At 40.8% G+C, this 26,267-nt stretch overlaps 1 protein-coding gene across 8 annotated transcripts in view; it reads left to right on the top strand.

Moving 5' to 3' along the window:
- The window catches only part of PCBP3 (poly(rC) binding protein 3), a 136,542-nt gene that overhangs the window by 73,471 nt on the left and 36,804 nt on the right, over positions 1-26,267 (top strand). For 6 of the 8 annotated variants that reach the window (XM_073633718.1, XM_073633715.1, XM_073633719.1 and 3 more), the window contains exons 6-9: positions 4,637-4,768; positions 7,637-7,765; positions 13,107-13,250; positions 23,689-23,730. In XM_073633718.1, the coding sequence (XP_073489819.1) occupies positions 4,637-4,768; positions 7,637-7,765; positions 13,107-13,250; positions 23,689-23,730 (447 nt within the window). The remainder of the gene's footprint in view (positions 1-4,636; positions 4,769-7,636; positions 7,766-13,106; positions 13,251-23,688; positions 23,731-26,267) is intronic. The other 2 variants (XM_073633721.1, XM_073633720.1) reach the window with 1 other exon arrangement.

Raw genomic sequence — 26,267 nt, 5'->3', positions numbered from 1 at the left:
TGGTCAGGCCCAGGATGTGTGCTTCACTGAACTTGCTGCCTGCCCTGCCCTGCCCTGCCCTTGTTCGCCTGTCTTTGATAACCAGCAGGCTCCCTGCAGTCCCTATAAGAGGCTGCTAGAACAGTTTTCTTTGTAACCTGATTTGGATTACTACGTACCTGATTCTTTGGATTTTCATCTTGCACCATCAGCTTGTTTTGTCTGACTGACTAGTCCTGAACTTGGTTCCCTGTTTTGAAAAGGACTGGGGGCACAACTTAATCACTTAAGGACCGAGCCTCTTTTTGAGATTTGTTTACAAGTTAAAAACAGTTTTTTTTGCTAGAAAATTACTTAGAACCCCCAAAAATTATACATTTTTTTTCTAACACCCTAGAGAATAAAATGGCGGTCGTTGCAATACTTTCTGTCACACCGTATTTGCCCAGCGGTCTTACAAGCGCACTTTTTTGGAAAAAATAAACTTTTTTGAATTAAAAAATAAGACAACAGTAAAGTTAGCCCAATTTTTTTTTTTTATATTGTGAAATATAATGTTATGCCGAGTAAATTGATACCCAACATGTCACTCTTCAAAATTGCGCCTGCTCGTGGAATGGCGACAAATCTCCATAGGCGACGTTTAAAAAATTCTACAGGTTGCATGTTTTGAGTTACAGAGGAGGTCTAGAATTATTGCTCTCTCTCTCTACCGATCGCGCCGATACCTCACAGGTGACGTTTGAACACCGTTTTCATATGCGGGCGCTACTCATGTATGCGTTCGCTTCTGCGTGTGAACTCAGCGGTACGGGGTGCATTTAAATTTTTTTTTTCTTATTTATTTTACCTTTTATTTTTACACTGTTATTTAAACAAAAAAAAAGTGTCATTTTTATTCCTATTACAAGGAATGTAAACATCCCTAATAGAAAAAAAGCATGACATGACCTCTTAAATATGAGATCTGGGGTCAAATAACCTCATATTTACACTAAAATGCGGAAAAAAATAAATTGTTATTTAAAAAAAAGAGCTATGGGCGGAAGTGACGTTTTGATGTCGCTTCCGCCCTGCAGTGGTATGGAGATGGGTGGCGGCCAATTTCCCCTCACTCGTCTCCATACCCAGGAAGGTCCTCTACTGACGGCTCCGGTAAGCAGTGGAGGGCACCAAAGCACGGCAGGAGCCCTCTCCTGCCACTGATAAAAGTGATCTTGCGGCGAGTCTGCCGCAGAGACCACTTTTATCTTGAAGCGGACTGCCGGCCGAAGAAGAGGATACTGGGGTTATGGCAGCTAGCTGCTGCCATAACAACGATATTCCTCTTCAAAGTTGGGATGTACATCAACGTGTGTCGGTGCGTAAGTGGCTACGGCCCGTACACATGATACGAAAATTTGAGGTTAAATTTCGTCTGGCGAACGAACTGCCGATTTTCGCATCGTTAGTATGGTGCTTTCGACTGCCGATTGCGGTTTTTCACCTGACAAAAGCTGGTTGTGCAGACTATAACATTTTTGTCGTATGTGAACTCCACGTCTGAGTTTCGTTTATTAGTACGGTTTTCGTCTGAAAAAAAATTGTAAGAGCAAGACTATGCATGCTCAGAAAAACAAAAGAATACATACAAAACAATTTAACACATTACGTCACTTCTGAAGTTGTATTCTGTCATACGAGAATTTTCGTATGGTGAGTAACCTCTTCACTTTTGACATGAGACTAGCATGCAACAAAAAACGGACGAACGGTCGTCCGAAAATCTGATCGTGTGTACGAGGCTTTAGACTCAGTACCATTGCTTCTGCAGAAGACTAATGCCGCGTACACACGAGCGGACTTTACGGCAGACTTTGCTCGGCGGACTTTTCGACGTACTTTACGACGGACTTTCTGAATGAACGGACTTGCCTACACACGATCCACCAAAGTCTGTCGAATTCGTATGTACGACCGGAAGTTCATAGCCAGTAGCCAATAGCTGCCCTAGCGTGGCTTTTTGTCCGTCGAACTAGCACACAGAGGAGCAGACTTTTCGACCGGACTCGATTTCGACTGATTAATTTAAAACATGTTTCAAATCTAAGTCCGTCCAACTTTTGAGAAAACAAAGTCCGCTGGAGCCCCACACACGATTGAATTGTCTGACGAAATCCAGTCCGCCGGGCAAAGTCTGCCGTAAAGTCCGCTCGTGTGTACGCGGCATAAGAACTTTCAGAGCATATAGAGGACCTCCTGAACACTCTCTATTATCCCATCTTAGCTGCCCTTCCTCTTGTCATTTCAAATTGGCAAGCTTGACAAGCTCTAATCTATGTATGTTTGGGCTTAAAGTGGTTCAGGCTGAAGTTTTTTTACCTTCATGCATTTTATGCATGAAGGTAAAAAACCTTCAGAGTGCAGCTCCCTCCTCAGCCCCCTCCCCCCCCGTATTACATACCTAAGCCCGATCTCAATCCAGCGATGTGCACAATACCCGGGTTTCTCTCTCCTTTTTGGCTCCCGCTGCTGTCAATCACAGCCAGTGAGGGGGCAGGGCTGACTGTCTTATGGGCGTGGAGGGTCAGCTCTGCAATTTCAACTTTTTTATGTAATCAAGTCATTTTTTTGAGGATTTTACAAAGAAGTTACGACAAACATATATGCTGGCTGCCTTATATAGGAAGCATGTAGCCTATTGATTACATAATAGTAATAGCTCTACCCTACATATCACACTGTAGATTGCACCTGTAACCCTTTATCAGGACTTATCACCTTAGGAGCCAATTGGGACTCCGTTAAAGGGACTACAGAACTTTTGAGGACAGCCTCTACATTGATATATCAATTTTCCCCTAATCAGTACTTGGTTAACTTGGTTGATCCAGGTGGCCAGGGTTGGGGTGTATTGGGTGTATGGAAACATCCATTGTTGGGCAGTGAAACAGTACTTAGACAGTGAGCACTTTAATGCAGACCTTCACCCAGAAAAACAAATTATTTACACCTGGCTCCAGTCCATCTCCCACTATTAGGTATTGTTACTTTTTTTGTGAAGCAGGGCGGCACTTCTTCCGTTTCCATGGGTGTGCAGAGGTGCTGAAGGTCTCTGCCCGGCCTTCAGGACCTAGCAGAAACCTTTGGTGCGAAGACAGAGCAGTTAAGGAGATCCCAGGCCTCTGTTTGTCTGCCCATGTGTGTGAAATTAGGTAAATGTACAGATGTGCCTCAGGTCTCTGCCAGGTCCCCATCTTGGGCATGCACCAGATCTTCAAAGATGGCATCCTGAGGGGGGATGGTGCCACCATTAAAGGGACTGAAGTTTGCGTTTAAACTTTGGTAAGAAATAAAGTCAGCCTCTACTCTAAGAAGTATGTAGGCTGCCATTCCTCACCTATCCTTCTGAAAAACAACTTGCTTGCATATACAGTGGCTTTGATACTGAGAAGGAACACAAGTACAAGTGGTTAGAGGCATGTTTTTTATTGGCACAGTGCTACTCCAGAGCAGCAGAGGGGGTAATCGTGAATCAAGATGTATTACTTTTACCAAGGTTTTTTTTAAGGAGAGGATTACAAAGTGGGTCCAAAAACCCCATGACAATTGGAAGCAAGTCGTGTTTTTATGGTAAATTTAACAATACAGTAGGTTCACAGTGCTGCCATTTGCTCTACAGCCCAATCTCTGTTTTGCATGCGGATTATGTTATGCTAATTCATTGATACAGTTATAATAACATATGTGTTTGTAAACATTTATTGTTTTTGTTTGATTATATGATTTCAATATGTTGCTTGTTTTAATATTAGCCCAGAATCCTGCTTTCCATTATACCTATATTGCAGTGATGGCAAACCTTGGCACCATGTTTTGGAATTACATTTCCCTTGATGCTCAACTACATTGCAGAGTGCATGAGCATCATGGGAAATGTAGTTCCATAACATCTGGGGTGCCAAGGTTCACCATCACTGCTCTATTGACATATAGGTAGGAAAATTGCTTTTCTAAGTCATGTACAGGCACCTAGAGGTTCCTCCACATATCTCTAGCAATCTAATACAGTGCCCTGGCAGCCCTTTTCTGGTAATACTGACTTCATGTTGGAGGTTGGCACTTTGGTCTGTCTCTGAACTAGCTCTTGGTTAGTGAAGCCAACCATCACATTACAGAACCCATAGTAAAGTTTGGGAGACTAAGGGAGTGGGAATCAAGCACTAAATACTTTGATACATATGTTGATACAAATACTGGGGTATTTTTCTGGCACTCATTAAAACTAAAGAAGTGGCTTGGAGAAGCTGCAAACTTTATTCAACATTACAGAACAAGTCCAGTAGACTAACCACTAGTAGATTTAGCATGACCTGTATAAATGAGAACTTTCACAGACATACTAGTTAATGTCAGTATTTGAATATTATATCACCCTAAATGTCGGGGTTCCTGAAGCACTGTGAAAGATTACGAAATCTATGAGCAGGAACCTCTGGGTGTATGCAAATGAATTCTGAGAGCCGTTTACTTACATTAATTAATACAATGTAACCTAAAGACAAGAACAGAATGTCATATTTGTATTGTCCTGCAGAGGGCAGTGTGACACCATCACAGAACAATATCTTATAAATCTTACTACAGAACACAAAATCCTTATATTCTTTGTTCCTAGGATATCATAAATTCAATGAGTAACAGCACTGCAACCAGCAAACCCCCTGTCACTTTAAGGCTTGTGGTACCGGCAAGCCAGTGTGGCTCCTTGATCGGAAAAGGAGGCTCCAAGATCAAGGAGATCAGAGAGGTTAGTGCACTTGGTGATTTGAAAGACCAGCTGGGATGAAATACCAGGTACCTTATATTACAAAACAAAATCATTAATAAAATAATTAGTAAAAGTTTCCAGAAAAAAAAAATCTTTAAAATTTAAGACATTTTACACTTTATTCACATTTGCTTTAAAGCTAATGCATCCTACATTTCTGAATTATCTACCTTCAAAGGATAAGTCATTCCTCTCCACCCCTCCTCCACTCCACTACACAAAGGCCGCGCTCTTTTTATTTTTTAATTCACCTTTTTTGCAATGAAAAGGTTTGATCCCGCTCCCTTATTTACCTAAGTGAATGACATGCACTGTTCACCCTATGCCTCCTGGGGTATGCATGCCACTTATCCCAAGAAGCTTTGCCTTCCATTCACAAAGGGGGGTGGGTGGGGGGGGATGAGCCTAGCACCTTGCCATTGGGATGCTGAACCCGGAAGAGCCGGCAACCTCTCAAAGATGTCACAAAGAACATGGCAGCGCAGGACCGGATCAGTGGAAGAAGAGAAGAGGATCTCAGCAGGACAGTGCTAAATCCGCTGGGAGGGTGAGTATCTGAACTGTGCAGAGACTGCAACCTGGTAAGCAGGGGTAAAAAGAAGCAAAATAAATGGGAAGGGTGAAGTTCCGCTTTAAGGCTAGAAGAGGCCTATAAGAGCCTGCCTCCAGCATTGAGATTGTTCAACATGATCATATCGGTGGGTAGGTTTATCTTTCCCATTATCTTGATTATAGCACCTGGCACCTTAGTGAATTCTACATGGGGTGTTACATTGAATGTGGAAACAATTTTCTGGTGATTAGCGGGGCAGAAAGTGAGAGAAATCCAACTCAGTGGGGACACAGACAGCAATAACACCTGCCAAAAACTTTACCCATGATACTCATCTAAATATTTGGTGGGAATGTTCCAAAATTAGATGGTACTGAACTGGTGTATACCGGCTGGATATCCCACAAACCCCAAAAGAAGCTTTGCTGAATTTAAACTGGAAACCTGTATGAATACCCTGGATTTTTTTTTAGTTCTTGGGGTGTTCTGCAAAGTTTACATGTACAGACACCCCCTAATTATATGCTTTCTATATACACTAATCAGCCATAACATTATGACCAATCACCTAGTATTGAGTAGGCCCCCCTTTTGCCTACAAAACCGCCCTGTCCCACTGAGGCATGGACTCCACTAGACCTCTGAAGGTATGCTGTGGTATGTGGCACCAAACCATCAGTAGCAGATCCTTTCCTCTAAGGTGTGAGGTTGGGTCTCCATGGATCAGACTTGTTTTTCTAGTACATCCCACAGACGCTCAATTGGATTGAGATCTGGAAAATTTGAAGGCCAAGTCAACAACTCAAACCATTATTTAACCATTTTTGCAGTGTGGCAGGGTGCAATATTTATGCGAAAGGAGGCCACTGCCACTGCCATCAAGGAATACTGTTCCCATAAAGGAGTGTACTTGGTCAGCAACAAGGTTTAGGTAGGTTTATGTGTCAAATAACATCCACATCCACATGGCAGGACCCAAGGTTTCCCAGCTGAACATTGCCCAAAGCATCAATCTTTGTATTCTGCAACCTAGTGCCATCTCTTCCCCAGGAAGATAGGTCAATTTTTCTCTAATTATCGTAGAATTAACCTGTTCTATCCATTTTCCCCTGGTAGAAATCCAACACCTCGCAATCAATTTCCGTTCGCTGTACAGTAAACGCAATATAGCTATTTGTTCATTTGGATTCAGGGTTTCCTCTCCCAGTGCACCCAACAGACAGACAATGGGATCTCTCTTCAACTGATAGTTATAAACCTGGGATATTGTAGATAGAACCTCTGTCCAATAACAAAAAAGCTTGGGGCATTTCCATAGCATATGTAGTAAGTCCGCATGTTCCCTTTGACATTTCGGGCATAATGGGTTATCTCTACATCCCCATTTATGCAGCTGCTGGGGTGTCACTCTTCCTCAGGTAAGTGATGCAATTTGGCCCTTGTCAAAGTAGCTCAAATCCTTACACTTGCACATTTTTTTCTGCTTTCAACACATCAACTTCAGGGAACAACATATTCACTTGCTCCAAATATATACCAACAACTTTCAGATGCCATTGTAACGAGATAATCAGTGTTTTTCATTTTACTCGTCAGTGGTCATAATGTTATTGCTGATCAGTGTATAATACCTGCTTAGCACTGTCAACAATAATATGGGTGGTAGGCGCAAAGGCAAATACACAATTTTAAGTCCAATGAACGTTCTCAATATAAGCTTTTCACTAAATGTCTATACACTTGTGTCAGCTTTAGATCCAGAGCGCAGCTCACTCTGTGATAAATAGACAAAAAGACGAGAAGAAAAGCGCCACAAAGTGTAGTATGTTAGATACGATTTAATATGGCCCCCATAATGCTCTCACAAGAGATAGGCAGTAAATAGGCTCATCGGTAGGGGTACACTATGAAGGGTCTGTCCGTCTATTTTCCAAGCTCTGGGCAGCGGTTGCAAAATAGACAGACAGACCCTTCGTAGTGTACCCCTACCGATGAGCCTATTTACTGTCTATCTCTTGTGAGTAACCCATTATAGGGGCCATATTAAATCGTATCTAACATACTCCACTTAGTGGCGCTTTTCTTCTCTTCTTTTTGCTAAGCACTGATAAAGGGACTATAGAGTCACTTTTTTTATCTTGCTTGATTTATAGTATTATTGTTATATGTGCATAACGTATGCTAAAAAGCAAAAACATAAGTGCACAGTACGAAGGCTAATGCAAATGCTAACAGTATAAACATATGACATGTCACAATCTATGGTACATTGTTATTCTTTCTCTTTTTTTCAGTCTACAGGTGCTCAAGTGCAGGTAGCGGGAGATATGCTGCCTAACTCCACAGAGAGGGCAGTAACCATTTCGGGCACCCCTGATGCCATTATCCAGTGTGTCAAGCAGATTTGTGTGGTGATGCTGGAGGTACAGTGTATCGGAGTAGCGGTAATGTAAACAAGCACACCACACTTCATTCAAGACACATTACAGTAAGAAGACAAGGACGACTTTATAGTGTAGGTAGTAACACTTATATATTAAAGCTGAATTCCAAGTATGGCTTTATTTGCATAGTTACATTGGTTCAGTTTGGACCGTGTATGTCTGCATATGCCATACCTGTGGGATCCCTGTGGAAGCCGAGAATCACTGTGGTCACCACTACTACAGTGATTGTTGCTATCTTCCATGTCCTGTGCTGAATGGCTGTCTGCTCCATAGTGATCACAGGGGGTTGCTCATTCTGAACAGGCACCATTTACAAAATGTCTTTCATTTTTGTCAATGAATGCAAGGCATTCTTTGAGTGGACAAGGTATATATTGTGACAACACTACCATGCCTGTCCACTTTGTCCAATCAGAGAACACCTTGTATTCACTGAGAAAAATACAAGGTGTTCTGTGAATGGCACCCATGCCAAGTAAGCAGCCCCACGTGTTCACTATGCAGCAGGGGCAGATTCTCATACAGGACCGGGAGGATAGCAGTGATCTACTTCAGTGATTGTCCATTTCCAAAGGGATCACAAAAGTATGGCATATGCATATTAACATTGGTTCAACCTGGGCAAATGTAACTATGCAAAAAAGCCATAGCTGGAATTCAACTTTAAGTCAAAGCACTCTTTGCGAGAAAGGTAGGAGCAAAATGATAACTTTAGTGTAAATCAATCTTGGCTACAGGTGCTACTTGAACACTCAGGACATATTACAAGCCAAATGATGTACATACATACAGACAGGCCTATTCAATAAAGTAACATTGAATGTGTATAGTGTAGAAATACAAAGCAAGCAATCAATTTTTTTTCTTTTACTTGTGTGAAACCTAGCTGCTCTTACAATAATTAAAGTGTTACTAAACCCAGGACCCTGCAGTCACTATATCTGGTCTCCCACAGTACTCAGAACACGGAAATGCAATTATTTTAGTAAAAATAAACTGCTAAATATCTTTTTTCATCTGCAGTATATAGAGGTCTTGTGACTCCTATTAGTTTCTGATTAAAGATTTTAGGAGGAGCTGTCATTCTACTTTGACTATCCTATGAGGCTGGAGGACCCCTGACCCTCTGTCTGGACAGTGCTAATTGGCCCTGTGCTGATCACATGAACCCTCCCAATTAAAAAAAAAACTTTCTAGCAATACACATCAAATTGAGCATGTGCAGAATGACTCCAAGGCTCTGTACTATCAGCAGACTGACTGGGGACAGTGGAAGGAGGGGAGGATCAGAGAAGAGAGGATCAAACAGCCTTTTGACACATTGTGGAGGATTAACCCCTTAGGTTCCACAGTGAGTATAACAAGCATGCTACATATACATATACAGACTGATTTTACTGTTGTGGGTTTAGTAACACTTTAAGCTGGCCATAATAACTTATACAATTTTTTTCTTCAATTTCCTTTAGATTTACCTTGAACTATGTAGTGCAAGGGTCTGTCTGATTGCATACAAATTGTATGTCTTTAGGTTTGACCTCATATTATATGATTCTGGTAAATGTAAAGGAAAATTGTACAAGACTATTGAAAAATGTATGGCAAGCCTTAACAAAGTACTATTGCTCTTACTCAAAGTTCAACACTTTTACATCTGAGCAGATTAAATTGACATTTCCAGTCTAACTATTCAGTTTGAATGGAGTAACTGCAAGATGACAAGTGCCTGCCTTATAGTACAGTTCTTTCCCTGAGCAACTGTGGAACCCCAGATTCAAAATGCAGGTTTAATAGAACTCAACTTTTCTGGCTGGAGCACTCTAACTTTTCCCATTGCATACTGTGCCAATAACAACACCTCAGTGTCATACAATGATCCTCTCATTGCTTTGTAGGTGTTAGGAAAGGAGAGGCAGAGCAGTCCAAGTTGGAGGGAATGCAGCCTCTGTTTAGTGCACGCCCTTGGTAGACAGTACAAATGTGTACTATAACATATATTGAGTAGACATGTAGGGCCAAATAATGTCCTAAACTAAATTTTCTGCTATACAGGTAGTACCAAAGTGCCAGAATGTACCTGCTTTGGTTAAAATGTGTTTTTGTTAAGAAGCATCCCAAAAAATCCTGACTTCCAGGGTATGTGGGAAGGAGGAACGCTCCTTCTCCATCTCACAATGAGGTTCTTGGTTTCATGACTGTCTTAATGCAATGCCCAGGTGTAGATATTGAGAGGCAGTGTCCCTAGCAGGGGCGTACGTACAGGAGTTGCCATTGTGACCAAACCCCATGCTCCAGGGGGCCCGTGTGGCCCCCTGTACGCCTGGGTAGGAGGGGGCAGCGGCATGTAAAGGAACCGATCTTGCCATGTAGCTGCTGAATGCTAGCTTAGCCTTCTCTCCCTCCCGCAGATAATCAGAGGCTGCAGGAGGGAAATGGAGGGCATCGGTTCCTCCACATGCCGCTTCTGCTGCCTCCCCATCCCTGTCCTGCTGCCCCAGGCCCTTGTTTGCTTCCCTGGTCCCCCCTCGCCCCCTGTGTCAGGATGGAGAGCGGGGAAAGGGCCAGTAAATGTGTCTTTTACCAGCACCTTCCTTTTCTTAATGAATAGAGTCAGTGAGAGTTTTTTTTTTGTATTTATTCATAGCTGCAGCCTCAGTTTAAGAATGAACAGGAAGCTCTGTATAGAGCTATTCCGGTCTATTCATTGTGTACAGCTGATGCTTCAGAGAAAGAGATGAATCTGTCCTTATTCCCTTTCTGTGCCTCAAAAGTGAGACATCAGGGGTCTGTTTAGACCCCTGATATTTCACCAAATCCCCCCAATGGGGGTCCTTAAAAATATGTAAAAATAATAAAAAATTAAAATGGTAAAAAACTAATAATAAAATAAAATGGTAAAAAATGATAAAAAATTAAAACAACAAAAATAAAAACCACTGACACCAGTGGCAGAACTACCAGGGTCGCAAATGTTGTACTTTGGTCAACTGGGCTTTGGTGTTCCTTCACTGTGGGGGGACCACAAGACAGCAGGAAGGTGTCTGCGGGACCGAAATAAAGGCCAAAAGAGGAGTAAAGGGCCTGGAATCAGTGGGAAAGGCCCCGGTCAGGAGCCAGGGGGGGCCCTTTATGGTTTCTTGCACCAGGAATTCTAGTTGCGCCTCTGGTCCCTAGGCTTATACATATCCCAACTTTCACCAAGTAGGAACTTTGAGTGATTTGGGCACAGTGCTAAGGAATATTATTGACAATCTGCAGGGATGATCTGGCACATTATTGTAACAACTTTAGAAATGTTTTCTTCAATGCAGGTTTTATTTAAGCAAAAGGATTAGAGTAAAACCAATGAAAACTGCCTAACAGTTAACTTAACTATAAGCACTCTCCACAATTGCATAAGAGACATCAGCACATAGAATAACAATATGCGTTTGTTAACGATTAATAATCGTTAACATAATTTTAAAGTGATTCATTAGCAAGGAATACACACATATGTATGCCATTATTCCTAAATCTGGGAAATTTGTATCTATGTGGAAAAACCATTTAATAAAAACCTGGAAACCCACCTCCTTTCATGAACATTCGTCTTCAGCAGGGACTGCTGATATGCCATTTAATTAACAGTGTACTCATAAATGGAATTCACCAACATAAAAAGAGAGCGGGGTTCTAAAGGAATACAATTTTCAGAGTGCAACTAAATGAGGAAGTCTCTATATTGTGAATTAAAATAATATTTCCCCCCAAAAATATTACAATGAATTTAAAGTTTTGCATTACCAATATAAGGTTAAGGACTTTAAAACAAGTTAAAGATGATGCTACTAAATAAATTGCATTCTAAGTTTTAGTTACACTTTGATTTGATGTAAGCAAATCTTCACATAATGCTATAATAACTGAAGGGCATTAAAATGGTTCAACTACACTGATTGGTTGAAACATGCAGAAAATCAGACCTGGCCTGTCCTTATTTATATCTATGCATTATTTAATCATTGTGATATTGTCCAGTTTAGTATATGGGTAAAATGTTTTGTTTTTGTTTTTTGCCTACTAGTACAGTAAGGCCACCAAGAGACTTGGAAATAATAGAGTTTAGCTGTAGGATTCCATTAGGTTGATTTACTAAAGACTGCAGAGAAAAGGTTGCTGAATTTTTTTTCTTAGCTTAGTGAATACGATGAAAATTCACTTTGCAAAGCATATATAATCACATGCAAGGAAAAAAAAATATCTTGCATATGATTAGATGTTGGAAGTCAGCAGTACTTTGCCTCATTCACTAGACTAGGAATAAATTACCCAGCAAAGTGAACAGCTTATTTGCCTTTAGTAAATCAATCTCTATGTATCAGGCCCTTTGGTGCTCTAAGAAGCCATGAGATCCCCATCATTGGTAAGGGTAGTATATTTCAATTAGTGGGTTTGACTTAGAAAGGGAGTAGATAATGTTGACTTTACTAATTCAATGTTCATTTAGTGAAGTTGTATTTACTTTACTCACCCAATCATGTGCAAGCACAAATCCCTTTTTTCTTTTTTTTCTTGCATATATTTGCATTAATTAAGTGAACTCATCTTATATTATTCATGTGGACAAATAAACATTCGCAAAGTCACCATTCTCTTTTTACTAATCAACCCCAGTGAAAACACTGTGTTTGTAAATCACCTTTGACCAATAAAATATACACAATGTAATGTTTATCTCTAGACCCAGTGGAGTTCATTTACTAAAGGAGAAGAACATGTTGACTTTGCAAAGTGTCTGTCCATATTTTCTTGCTTGTGATTTGATGACTGAATTAAATACAGCTTAATCTTATCCAATGAGTGTTGTAAACATTGACTTTGCAATGTTAAAATGTTTTACTCCTATAGTAAATCAACTCCACTTAGTCCTACTCATGAACTTAAATCAATAGAAATATCTTTTGAGATTACATTAGCTGTAACATAGGCTAAACAATAATAGCCGACAATGCATTTATCCTTTGTAACTGAAAGTTAATAGGTTCAACCATAAGAAAAGCAGACACATTTAAAAGATAACTGTGGTAGGTTTGCTAAGAAAGAATCAGTGTTCGTCGATGTGCATAAGCTGTGTCTTTTTTTCCCAGCTAATGGCTTTTATCCCTGTAGCCATTACTCATCAGTTAACCATAGCACTGATATTATCTCCATAGCACACATTTATTCTAAGTGTCTTGCTTTCTTCCATTAGAGCTTTGTTAACATGTGGTGATTGTTGTCTGATTCTGGGCGGGTACTCTAATATTATCTCTCCCTCTCCTATCCCTTTTCCTAGTCCCCACCAAAAGGTGCCACAATCCCTTACCGTCCAAAACCCGCCTCCGCCCCTGTCATTTTTGCAGGTGGTCAGGTAAGAGCGGACCCGCTGGGTGCCTCCACTGCCAACCTCAGCCTATTGCTGCAGCACCAGCCTCTGCCCGTTAGTTTTACAAAGATTTTCTTGCATGTTCTCTCATCCTACAAGTGATCACTCATCAGATTGGAACATAAGCCATGAAACACTGCTGGCCTGGTGCTCTTACTATACTTATGTACACAATGAAAAGCTTTAAAGTGGGTGTAAACCTCAGAAAAATGAACAGAGCATATTCCTCTATAGTGTCTACTTGCCTCAATCAAAAGCACCTAGTGTGATTTCTGTCTCCTCGCTCTTCCCTCTGCTATTTGCATTAGTCACTTCTGACAGGTTATCCTGATACTACAGAATCTTGGGAGATAGCTTGCCCCCCCCTCCAGCACACAGAAGGTGATTGACAGCCTCAGCTGTGTATTTTTCCTTAAAGTACTGTGTAGAGAAGGGGGTGTCTTTTACCTAAACTCAGATAGATTACACCTATCTCTCCTCTCTGTGGTGTGCAGTGTGCAATCTCAGATCCCTGTCCCCTGCCTGCAGCTGAGAAATGGCCTTTGATCTGTGTGTTTTAGAAGGGAAGGGAGGTAAACAGGTACAACCTATGTACGAGGATTTGCTTCATCTCAGTGTATCGCCTGAGGCTAGTCACTTTAGTGGGTATATATAAGGGTTTACTACCACTTTAGGGAATTTTAAATGGAAATGGTGCATTGTCTGTTCAGTTTTGCATGAATTAAAAAAATGTCAACAACCTAAACAGCAACTCTTATGACCAAGGAGCTTTTGTTTTTCTTTCCATCTGCAAAGAGTTTTTCCCTAACAAGCAAAACAATAAATGTCCATCCATTAGTACCCTTACAGATAATGAATAGCAGGGCCTGGTTAATCAATCTGCCATAGAGCTTAAAGCATGCTAAAGTGGCAGCTAAAGGAATATTATAATATGTAATAATATTGCTTGAGAGATCACTGTTGCAGGTGTAAAGAGATATGTGTCTACATGATTTAAGCCCACAATTGTTGCATTAGTATGTCCTATTGGAGGGAATGTTTAAAGTGCTGCAATAAAAGATGAAAAAAGGAAAGGAGAACAAGCCACTGGACTTTAAAGGTGCCAAAAGAATAAATTGATTACAATTAATAAAATTCAATACATTTTATTACAACAATAAAAAGTTGATGAAAGATTCCTTGTTATATCATTTGTTCAATTCATAAGCAAATACAGACACTAGCGCTCTACATGTTTCGCTTCAAAAGAGCTTCTTCAGGAGACTCAAGAGTGCTGTATGAATTAAATGCTATAAATGACAGAGAAACATAGGAATAATTACATAAAGTTTTGGACAGAGTTTTACATCTATCAATATATTGGTATACATAAGTACACATATTTGGTTTTATTTCTAGATATTATTAGCAAAAGACAATTTTAAATAATATGTGAATTGAGATAAAGATGTACCTACCGGATACACTTGGAACTGGGTTAATCAAAAAAAGCATGGAAGTCCTAAATGATTTTAATAGTTGCCCTATCAATGGATATTGTGTGACCACAGGGGGGAAACAGATATTTCTTCTCCTTTTCCTATTTCCTATAGGAAAGATATATATGTATATGAGAAAAAAAGATTTTCCCTATTAATTGTCAAGGACGTATGGGTAATATTTACCTCACTTTCATTTGTACAATAGGATCAATTTATTTATCCCCCTCTTCTTTCAAGTGAAGGGTAACCCAATGTTGATGATGGAGGGATAGCAAAGATGAAAAAATGCTGCTGAGTATCCTTGAACAGGAAACCAAGACCCTCCAGGATATCACTTCACATTGTATTGATTATATTTTAATCTTTCAAAAAGGATAATGAACTCGTCTTGGGTGCCCGTCCAAATAAAGAAAATATCGTCAATATAGCGACGCCATATTGGTATTTTGCGGAAAAAAGATAATCAATCCAATCTAAAGTTTACTATGGAATACCACCAGCAAAAATTGAATTTTTTTGGATGTTCGAATACTGATTAATCAGGATGGCAGTCTTGGGTCTACATTGTTCCATAAGCCATCTGCAAGAAACTCATCATTGCATGCCATCTTTATCTCAATTCACATATTATTTAAAATTGTCTTTTGCTAATAATATATCTATAAATAAAACCAAATGTGTGTACTTATGTATACCAATACATTGATAGAGGTAAAACTCTGTCCAAAACTTTATGTAATTATTCCTATGTTTCTCTGTCATTTATAGCATTTAATTCATACAGCACTCTTAAGTCTCCTGAAGAAGCTCTTTTGAAGCGAAACATGTAGAGCACTAGTGTCTGTATTTGCTTATGAATTGAACAAATGATATAACAAGGAATCTTTTATCAACTTTTTATTGTTGTAATAAAACTTATTGAACTTTATAAATTGTAATCAATTTATTCTTTTGGCACCTTTAAAGTCCAGTGGCTTGTTCCTCCTTCCCTTTTTCATATGTTAAACTGGGATGTGGTGTCTGATCTCTTTGCCATTACCTTTAAACCTGCTGCAATAAAAGGACACTATCATGAGAAAATAATGAAGGCTGACATTACTGAACATTGCTTTGAAAATGTTAGTTAACTGGCAGTTAGTTAGTTACAGAAATAAGGAGTTCTAACACCCATTTACAGCATGCTTTTTCCAGGACTGTGACGAAAGCATACAGAAGTCAGACACTGCCTGGCATCTTGCATTTTTAAATAGAGGCCTGCAATGATAGCCCCATGCTTCTCTCATGATGGAGTATTTTTAAATACTATATGCTTGAAGATAATCTACTGTTTTTGTGGTCATAGTTATTGCTGCACCACTTTGAAGTGAAAAAGGAGAATACTCACCTTCCCAGAGCTCCCTTGCCGGCATCGGCATCTTCTCCTGTGTGCCGGGTTTTGGCCATCTTCATTGGCTGTCCCAGGATCACATCACTGTGGTTCTGAGGATCAGAATATGTATACATGTCTTGATATTCAGATGATTCTGAAGATCTGTATATTATCTTGTATCCATGAATATCTTTGAGGGGTTCTTCAAAAAAGGATGTTTTTTTTTAAGTATAAATGGTTATTCTGCCACTGTTGGCTTGGCTGTCATAATGATGGTATCAGCAATCTCTCTGTCACTGGCCTAAAATAAGTATGCAGATTTGGCGTCCTTCCTTTTTTCCGATGTGCATGTTTGTTCCAGATCAGTTTAGAACTGAAGACGGAGACAGCTAGGCAGCTAGTATTTCAGAAAGAGATCATTAGTGATAGTCACCATATTACTTCCTGTACAGGTTGCTGGAGTTCTGTTCTGGAAATCTGTTTTGCACACAAGGTAGTATCTACTCAGACAACACATTACTGTTTGTACTGTTGATCTGAATACACTGAATTATAGAATGTTATTCAGATACAACTCATAGTCGCATAAAAGCTTCATGACCAATTGAGTTTGCTGAAATCACAGGCCGGCAGTGTTATTCAGAGCTAATGGTCCCTCATCCTATGCATGAAGGGGAGGGGTAATGAAGTGGAACATCTTGCTTAAAAATGTATTTGAGGGACGGATGGGAGTTATCTTAATTACTTTTTTTTTCATTATAATTGATGTCTAGCATGCAGCTAGCGATAGGTGCTTAGAAGTGTGATGACAGTGACATGTACTCCATAAAAAAAGTTTGAGGAGTTAGTCCAATGGTATTTGTGTTTGTGACTGTGGTTTTTGTGGTGACCAACAAAATAAATGTCAGTATACAATACTGCACAATATACAAATGAACAAATTCAGGCACCAAATACAATCATTCTGTGAACTGCTACTGCGGCTTGGGAACCAATGGCACTAGGTCAAAATCGAAAACTTTTTACTTCTAACTAGGTCCATGTTATTTTCTACAGATGGATTGAGCAAGGTTGTTAACTATATATATTTTTTAGACTGTACTTTTAATATCAGTGGTGGTCAAAAGTAAAACTTGAATTCCAGATGGACACTGATAATGCATCCATATATTAATTGGTAAACCCTAACCTTATGATATATGATGTAATTGAACTGTACTAAAAGCAGCCTTCTGTAATCCACTATTTACCAGTACTCGGAGATGAGTTGCTAGTGTTAGGAGCCATTTAAACAGATGGATGACTTCATCAAAGTGCTTCTTCATCTTCATTACCCAATCAGCAAGCTAGGGACTGGATGGGGTCTTGTGATTGTGTTGTAGAAGCAATGAAGATTCTAGACCTGGCTGGCAGTAGACAATTAAGAATTCCTTGGCATTTCTATCTGTGTTATTCTCTCTCTAAACCAGGGGTCTGCAAACTTTTCAAGCAAAGGGCCAGTTTACTGTCCTTCAGACTTTAGGGGGGCCAGATTCTGACCAGTGGGGGTAGAAAATGCCCCTGGGGCAGGCATCGGTGAGAATAAACACGGCCTCAGTGTTGGTGGTTAGTAGGAAGGGGGATAAGGCTCCATTATTGGTATTAGTGGAAGAAATTGTGCCCCATTATTGGTGTCATTGGGAGGAAATTACCTCATATCATTGGGAGCAATAGTGCCCCAAGGGCCAGATGAAGGCTAGCAAAGGGCCACATCTGGCCCTCGGGCCACAGTTTGGAGACCCCTGCTCTAAACCATAAATACATATGTTTAACTTGTGCTACAGTGTAAATAAAAAAATATACAAGAATGAGTAACAGTATTAAAAAAAGGAATATAAACATATGTTTAGGCTGCAGCAGCCTCCAACAACTACAGGCTGCCTGCAGAAAACTACAGGAGGGGCAGAGACAAGACCAGTCACTTTGTACAAGGACAGAGCAGCAATGACTGGTCATTATTACAGAAAGCTCCTGCACAGAGGGAAAGTTCCACATTGGATTACTGCACAGGTCTGAAATAAATACACAAAATTCACCAAGATTCAAGAAGGAATACAAATGCTCCTTGTGTTTAGACACAATAATTGCTTATCTTGAAGTTCAGCTTTAAATGACTATAAAGGTCCATTAATAACAGACTATAAATGTCTTTGGGCAGTCTTTCTCAACCAGGGTTCTATGAAACCCTGGGGATCCTCTAGAGTTTGCTGTGGGTTCGTTCAGCAATGAGCCATCTCTGCCTCTCATATGACTAACTACTGAGAACAGTGATCTTTTTTTAACTATCTGTGAGGGGGGATCCTTCCTACTGACCCTAAGGCTCGGTTCACACTGCTGCGATGCGAGAACCCATGCGAATCCAGTACGGGTTTCCGCATCACATACAACTCGCAGGCAGTTCACACTGCCCTATGTGAACCACTGCAGGTGTCAATACAAAGTTAATGACACCCCCAGATTGGTTTGCATATTGCAGTGTGAATTGTCAATTCAGACAGGAATAGGATCGTATGGGTGTGAACACCCATGCAAACCGAATCTGGCGCGGACCAAAAAAAGTGTCCTGCGTGACTTTGGTCTGAATGCAATGCGAATTCAGCTATACAATCTGTATGGCTGAATTTGCATTGCACAGACTTCGCATGTGATTTGCGCAGCAGTGCGGTGCGAATCACATGCAATGTCTGACATCGCAGCAATGTGAACCCAACCTAAATGTAAGGATGATTCTTCCTTTTAACTATTACACTAATGCACCATGAGCTAGATATAGTAGTTATTAGCAGGTATTTCGAGGGTTCTTCCATGTTAAAAAGGTTGAGAAAGATTGTCTTAGGCTTAGGGTATGGTTCATGGCAGTTCATTGCAAAGTCAGTGTGAGAGCAGCTTCACACCAAGTATCCCAGATTTTATGTGCAGTGCCTTAGGTGCAGTGTCATGTTACCACCAAAAATGTAAGTGTATTTCATTGGGATTTTATGTGATAGACCAACACAAAGTGGCAAATAATTGTGAAGTGGAAGGAAAATGATAACTGGTTTTCCAAATTTTTTTCCAAATAAATATATGAATAGTGTGGCATGCATTTGTATTCAGCCCCCCTGAGTCAACATTTTATAGAACCACCTTTCGCTGCAATTACAGCTGCCAGTCTTTTTGGGTGATTCTACCAGCTTTGCACATCTAGACAGTGAAATTTCTGCCCATTCTTCTTTGCAAAATAGCTCAAGCTCTGTCAGATTGGAGGAAGAGCGTCTGCGAACAGCATTTTTCAAGTCTTAACACAGATTCCCAATTGGATTCAGGTCTGGACTTTGACTGGGTCATTCTAACAAATGAATATGCTTTGAGCTAAACCATTCCATTGTAGCTCTGGCTGTATGTTTAGGGTCGCTGTCCTACTGGAAGGTGAACCTCCGCCCCAGTCTCAAGTCTTTTGCAGACTCTAACAGGTTTTCTTCTAAGATTGCCCTTTATTTGGCTCCATCCATCTTCCCAATAACTCTGACCAGCTTCCCTGTCCCTGCTGAAAAAAGCATCCCCACAACATGATGCTGCCACCACCATGTTTTACAATTGGAATGGTGTGTTCAGGGTGATGTGCAGTGTTTGTTTTCTGCCACACAGAGTGTTTTGCTTTTAGGCAGAAAAGTTCAATTTTGGTCTCAAATGACCAGAGCACCTTCTTCCACATGTTTTCTGTATCCCCCACATGGCTTCTCGATAACTGCAAATGGGACTACTTATGGCTTTCTTTCAACAATGGCTTTCTTCTTGCCACTTTTCCATAGCTGTGGATTTATGCAGCTCCTCCAGAGTTACCTTGGGCCTCTTGGCTGCTTCTCTAATTAATGCTCTCCTTGTCCGGCCTATCAGTTTAGGAGGACAGCCATGTCTTGAGGGGTTTGCAATTGTACCATACTCTTTCCAATTTCAAATGATGGATTGAACAGTGCTCCGTGAGATGTTCAAAGCTTGGGATATTTTTTTATAACCTAACCCTGCTTTAAACTTCTTCACAACTTTATGCCTGACCTGTCTGGTGTGTTTCTTGGCCTTCATGATGCTGTTTTTTCACTAAGGTCCTCTAACAAACCTCTGAGGGCTTCACAGAACAGCTGCATTTATAGTGAGATTAACCGTCTCATGCAGATATACTGCGGCAGAATGGCTCCCCTGGGTGAAACCCCGTACGGGTACTTCTTTCCGCTTTTCGGCTACCAGAGGGGGACCCAATGCGCGTAGCCAGCGAGCATCATCTACACCAGCCACGCATGATTGCAACACACAAATCCCTGTGCTTTTAGGGAAGAGGGAACATATCGTTTTGTTCCTAAGTAGGAAAAACGATATGTCTCCTCTCCTAGTCACTCCCATCCCTTACACAGTTAGAACACACTGAGGGAACACACAGTTAACCCCTTGATCGCCCCCTATTCTTAACCCCTTCCCTACCTGTCACATTTACACAGTAATCAATGCATATTTATAGCACTGATCGCTGTATAATTGTCAATGGTCCCAAAAAAGTGTCAAAAGTGTCCGATCTGTCCGGCGCAATGTCGCAGTACCTCTAAAAATCGCAGATCACCGCCATTACTAGTTAAAAAAATAAAATAATAAAAATGCCATAAAAATGCCATAAATCTTTCACATAGTTTGTAGATGCTATAACTTTTGCGCAAACCAATCAATATACGATTATTGCAATTTTTTTCACCAAAAATATGTAGAAGAATATATATTGGCCTAAACTGATGAAGAAATTTGTTTGTTTTTTTTAATTTTGGGGATATTTATTATAGCAAAATGTAAAAAATATTATTTTTTGTTCAAAATTGTCGCTCTTTTTTTGTTTATAGCACAAAAAATAAAAACCGCAGAGGTGATCAAATACCACCAGAAGAAAGCTCTATTTGTGGGAAAAAAAAGAGACAAATTACAGCGTCGAACGACCACGCAATTGTCAGTTAAAGCGACGCAGTGACAAATTATAAAAAGTGCTCTGGTCAGGAAGGGGGTAAGATCCTCCGGGGCTGAAGTGGTTAAATTACACACAGGTGGACTCTATTTACTACTTAGGTGACTTTTTAAGGCAATTGGTTCCACTAGATGTTAGTTAGGGATAGCAGAGTAAAGGGGGCTGAATACAAATGCATGTCACACTTTTTAGATATTTATTTGTAAAAAAATTTAAAAACCAGTTGTCATTTTCCTTCCAGGGCAGGGCGCCCCCCTTCCCCAAAGCACTCACCCCCCCCATGTTGAGGACATGTGGCCTGGTATGGTTCAGGAGGGGGGGGGGGGGCGCTCGCTCGTCCCCACCCCCTTTCCTGACAGACCGGGCTGCGTGCTCGGATAAGGGTCTGGTATGGATTTTGAGGGGGACCCCCATGCCGTTTTTCGGCTTAAAGTTTCCCCTTAAAAACCATACCAGACCGAAGGACCTGGTATGCTCTTAGAGGGGAACCCATGCCGTTTTTTTATTTAAAATTTGGCGTGGAGTTCCCCCTCAACATTCATACCAAACAGTGCCTGGCATTGGAGGGGATCCAAGTCGGATCCCCGTGCTTGATGCTCATTGGGAAAGGAAAAAACATTTTTCCTTTCCCGATGAGCGAGCCAGCTCGGCGCTGCTATCCGCAGCTGACACAGTGCACTGCAATTACCTGCGGTTATGTGCGGATAGCTGTGCTAAATCGCTCCTGGACGCAGTCAATTCTATTTTTTCTATCCGCACCAAACCGCATGTAATGAAAATGCAGCTAAACGCAGTGTGTGAATGGGGCCATAGGAAAGCATTGTGTGCGTTTAGCTGCTGTAGAAAACGCAGCTAAAAGCACAATATTATCCGTCCGTGTGAAAGGAGCCTTAATGTAATAATAATTGTTGGTGACACTAGCATATGGTAGGAACATGTCATATTAGGCATAAGTAGTTGCCATTAATTTTTAACTGAAAGAGGAGATTTGCCTAATTTAATTTGTATCAAATATGATTATAAGGTAAAGACTAACCCTTTTGGAAATTGTGATCAGATACTGATTCTGTAAGTTAATTTAGTCAATGTGATTAGATCCACTTTTTACCAGTGCTCGAGAGAAGAGTTATTCAGACAGCAAGCTGAGGATTTGTCTTGGTCCTGGCATTGTGCTATAGCAGCAGTGGAGGTTCTAGACATAGCTGGCTGTAGACAATTAAAAATTCCTTGGCATGGGTGTCTCTCTTTCTCCCTCTTGCTCTTTCACTGCAGTTTATTATACTAATTTTGTAAATTAATTAAGTCTGTGAGTAGATCTTCATTTAAAGGGTTTACATATTTTGAATTTGTCTTTTTTTATTGTAGAAAACCAAATGATTGAAAAAAATAGACAGACAGGGTAAGGTTTTTGACTTAAAGTGATTCTGCTATTTTAACAAACAGAAGCTGTTGATGGATATAAAAAAAGCAGAAACCTAAAGCAGCTTTCAGCAGCAGCCCTCTTTGCTCTCTGTCTTGTGCCAGGTGGTTATGATCTGGTAAAGCTCAGATGCTTCCACCCCCTTCCACCTCCATACCTTTCTACTGGCCTATAATTATGACGGCCTACCTTACTGAGCAACAGTACTATGTCAAAGGTAGGAGGAGGTGGGCAAGCCTTTGTGTGCCCAGAAAGTGCTGAAGCTTTGCCCAAACAGAACACTGTGAGTTCAAGTATGGTAAAGATACTGATATTTTTTTTTTTTTTTTTTTTTTTTTTTTTGGGGGGGGCTTATAAAGTGCCACTTTAAAGAAATTTAATAGATGATCCAGATTCTAGTTTGATGTATTTTAATAAATACATCTCTTGTATAGCTTTTCTTTTGTGTTACTATGAATTATGAATATACTGTATAATAAAGCACAAGTACATATTTATTTCGATGACAGAAAAATATACATTTATATAGGGATGTATAGGGAGCATTTTTTAAAGTGCCTTCATAAGAATGATTTGTTTGGCTAGTCCTGGTGATGTCAATGCTGGATATACAACAAAATACTTTTTTTAGGTGCAGTTGCCTGTATAAATTTATTATTAAACTCTTTTGTTGGTCCCACTTATCATTTATGAACTTTAAGTTCTGAACATGTAGACATAGTGTTTAGTATATAACTTTTAGCCTTGCATGTATTTAAGTATTTTTCCAATATAATAAAACATTTTAATCTTGTGAGCCCTCCCTGTTGTATCTGATAGAAGCAAGATCCAGTCCTTCTACTACTTTTCTTTATATTTACTTGTCCGAATTTTGTCCAACAAAGATATTATGGAGCTCACAGAGAACCCTTATGTCTGAAAAATCTGGATCTGTTACTAGATCTTACCTGCAGGTGGAGCTGCAGGAAAAATCTTGACTTGTAACATCTGTTCCAAGGAAGGTAGCAGTAATGGTTAAAATGTTCTATTCTTTTGGAACCATGGGAAACATGCTTGTTTACAGCATTATGGACAGGGTTTGGGAATTGGTATTGAGTGGAATATACCAAGATATCCAGTCTTCTGCCATTTCTGCCTGTAGCTTTTTTTTTCCAAATGTGACATGCCATGCTGAAATGCACTTATTTGCCCTTCTGTTTCAGGCCTACTCCATCCAAGGACAGTACGCAATCCCTCACCCTGATGTGAGTTCTCATCTCTCATTTTCTACCCCCTCCTTCTTCCTGACACTTTCTTCCCCAGCATGCTGGTGTTACTGATTATTAATATTAGACCATAATATTAATGTGTCTGAGATGGGAGCTCTGTATCTTTACACCGTGGGCAGCCATGGGATCTGTGTCACAATGGAAGGAGGACTTGGCTTTATCAGTTCTGTTTGTCTAGCTTTATACTTTGTAGTTTCTAGAAACATGCTTGGGATCGTATACACAAATGCCAAACTTGTACTAATGTTCTGTTTAAGTTTGGCTAAATTCTGTTTAATGTAGGATGAATGCTGAGTTCTCCAGGGAAAGCTTTAGCAGTGTACAGATCTTGAAGGCGATATCGGCTCAACATTTTAACTAAAACAAAGAGTGAGTGCTATTATATGTTATAGATCAGTATACAGACCTTTACAGAGTTTGAAATATGTTTATTCACTTAAAACATGACAAAATATACAATTCAGAGGGTTCAGTCAGCAAATACAAGACATGTCAACATACTGAAAGCATGGTTATTAAGGATGGTTAAAAAGAAATGATGAACAAACTGCAATAATTCAAATCAACTGATCTGACTTCATCTTTCATCAACTTTTGGCTTATGAGAGATGATTTCTTGGTTGCTATGGACTGCCCATTGTACATTTATGTTAACCCTAGTCACTTCCCACCGGTGGCTCAGTTATCCTAAATGGACGTTACATGGCGTCTTTCAGGATAACTGCCGGTGCGCAGTGCGGCGTGTCAGTTTGACACACCGCTACACCATTCTTGGTAAAGAGCCTCTCACAGAGGTTCTTTAGCTCATGATCAGCCATGTCCAATCACGGCTGATCACAGTGTAAATAGGAAAAGCTGTGTATTGGCTTTTCCTCACTCGCGTCTGACAGAGGGGGTCTGCACCCCTGCGGATGCCCACACTGGACCATGAGGGATGCCACCAGGACCACCAGGGATGGCACACAATGGTTGAATGACCAGGTTTGCCACCCATGGCCACCAGGGATGACAGTCAGTGCCCAAAATATGCCAATCGGTGCCTACAAATGGTGCCAGTCAGTGCCCATTACCAATGCCTGCCAGATGTCTCCCTATCAGTGATGTCTATCAGTGCCATCTATCAGTGTCCATTAGTGCCACCCATCAGTGTCCATCAGTGCCACCTATCAGTGCCCATCCATGCCCATTAATTCCCACCTAACAGTGCCCATCCATGCCACCTATCAGTGCCCATCAGTGCCCATCCATGCCACCTATCAGTGCCACCCATAAGTACCCATCTGTGCAGCCTCTCATTGCCCATCAGTGCCGCCTATGTGTGCCCATCAGTACCGCCTATGAGTGCCCATCAGTGCCGCCTATCAATGTCCATAAATGCTGCATACCAGTGCCACCTATCAGTGCCGCCTATCAGTGCCCATCAGTGACGCCTATCCAAGCCCATCATCAGTGCCCATCAATGCCACCTCATCAGTGCCACCTCATTGGTGCCACCTCATCATTGCCCATCAGTGTCACCTTATCAGTGCCCGTCAGTGCAGCCTCATCAGTGCCCGTCAGTGAAGGAGAAAACTTACTTATTTACAAAATGTTATAACAGAAACAAAGAAAACCTTTTTTCAAAATGTTCGGACTTTTTTATTTGTTGCACAAAAATAAAAACCCCAGCAGTGATCAAATACCACCAAAAGAAAGCTCTATTTGTGGGAACAAAATGATAAAAAAATAGTTTGGGTACAGTGTAGCATGACCGTGCAATTGTCATTCAAAGTGCGACAGCGCTGAAAGCTGAAAATTGGCTTGAGCAGAAAGGGGGTGTAAGTGCCTGGTTTCGAAGTGGCTAGGAAATAAATCTAATTAGTAAGCACTTTACTGCAACCTTCTAAAGCCTAGTGCACACGGGCCGAATGTCGGCCGGCACTCGGCCCGTGCACATGGCAGCTAGTCGGACAGAAGCCGCCCATTCGGCTGGCCTCTGCCGAAGGCTCATGGCCGAAAAAAGTCTGCCGACCAGCTCCCGTCCCGATCAGTGCTCTCAGCCAATGGCTGAGATTGAAGACCAGAGTGTTCTGGGGGGGGGGGGGGGGGGGTAATCACCCTGTCAGAACACAAGAGCATGGAAGGGGATATCGCTTTACTAACATCGGATTATTAGTACAGAGGCTCTGACCCGAGTTGCCAGTTTTTTTATTCAACCCTCTAAATTGAGCGAAAAAAAAACTAGTGGTGTGTACTAGGCTTTACAGAAAAGCAAGGTATAATCATTTTTTTACACAGTTTTTTTTTCCATTCAAACAGCGGGTTTAAACAAAACAAAACAAAAAATCACAGATTTCTGTATCAACAAAAATGATGTTGATGCAGGGATCTCTCCTGCTGCTCTATTGTATTCTGACAGCAGAAGTGAAGCCGCAGCGCTTCACTTCCTGATTACCTTACAGAGAATGGTGGCGGCAGCACCCGAGGACGAGGGACGGTTTGGTCTTGGGTGCCGACATCGCTGGACCCTGGGT

This window comes from Aquarana catesbeiana, linkage group LG06 (assembly GCF_042186555.1).
Source record: "Aquarana catesbeiana isolate 2022-GZ linkage group LG06, ASM4218655v1, whole genome shotgun sequence".
Taxonomy (NCBI): Eukaryota; Metazoa; Chordata; class Amphibia; order Anura; family Ranidae; genus Aquarana; species Aquarana catesbeiana.
This window is presented reverse-complemented; position numbering and strand designations above follow the sequence as displayed.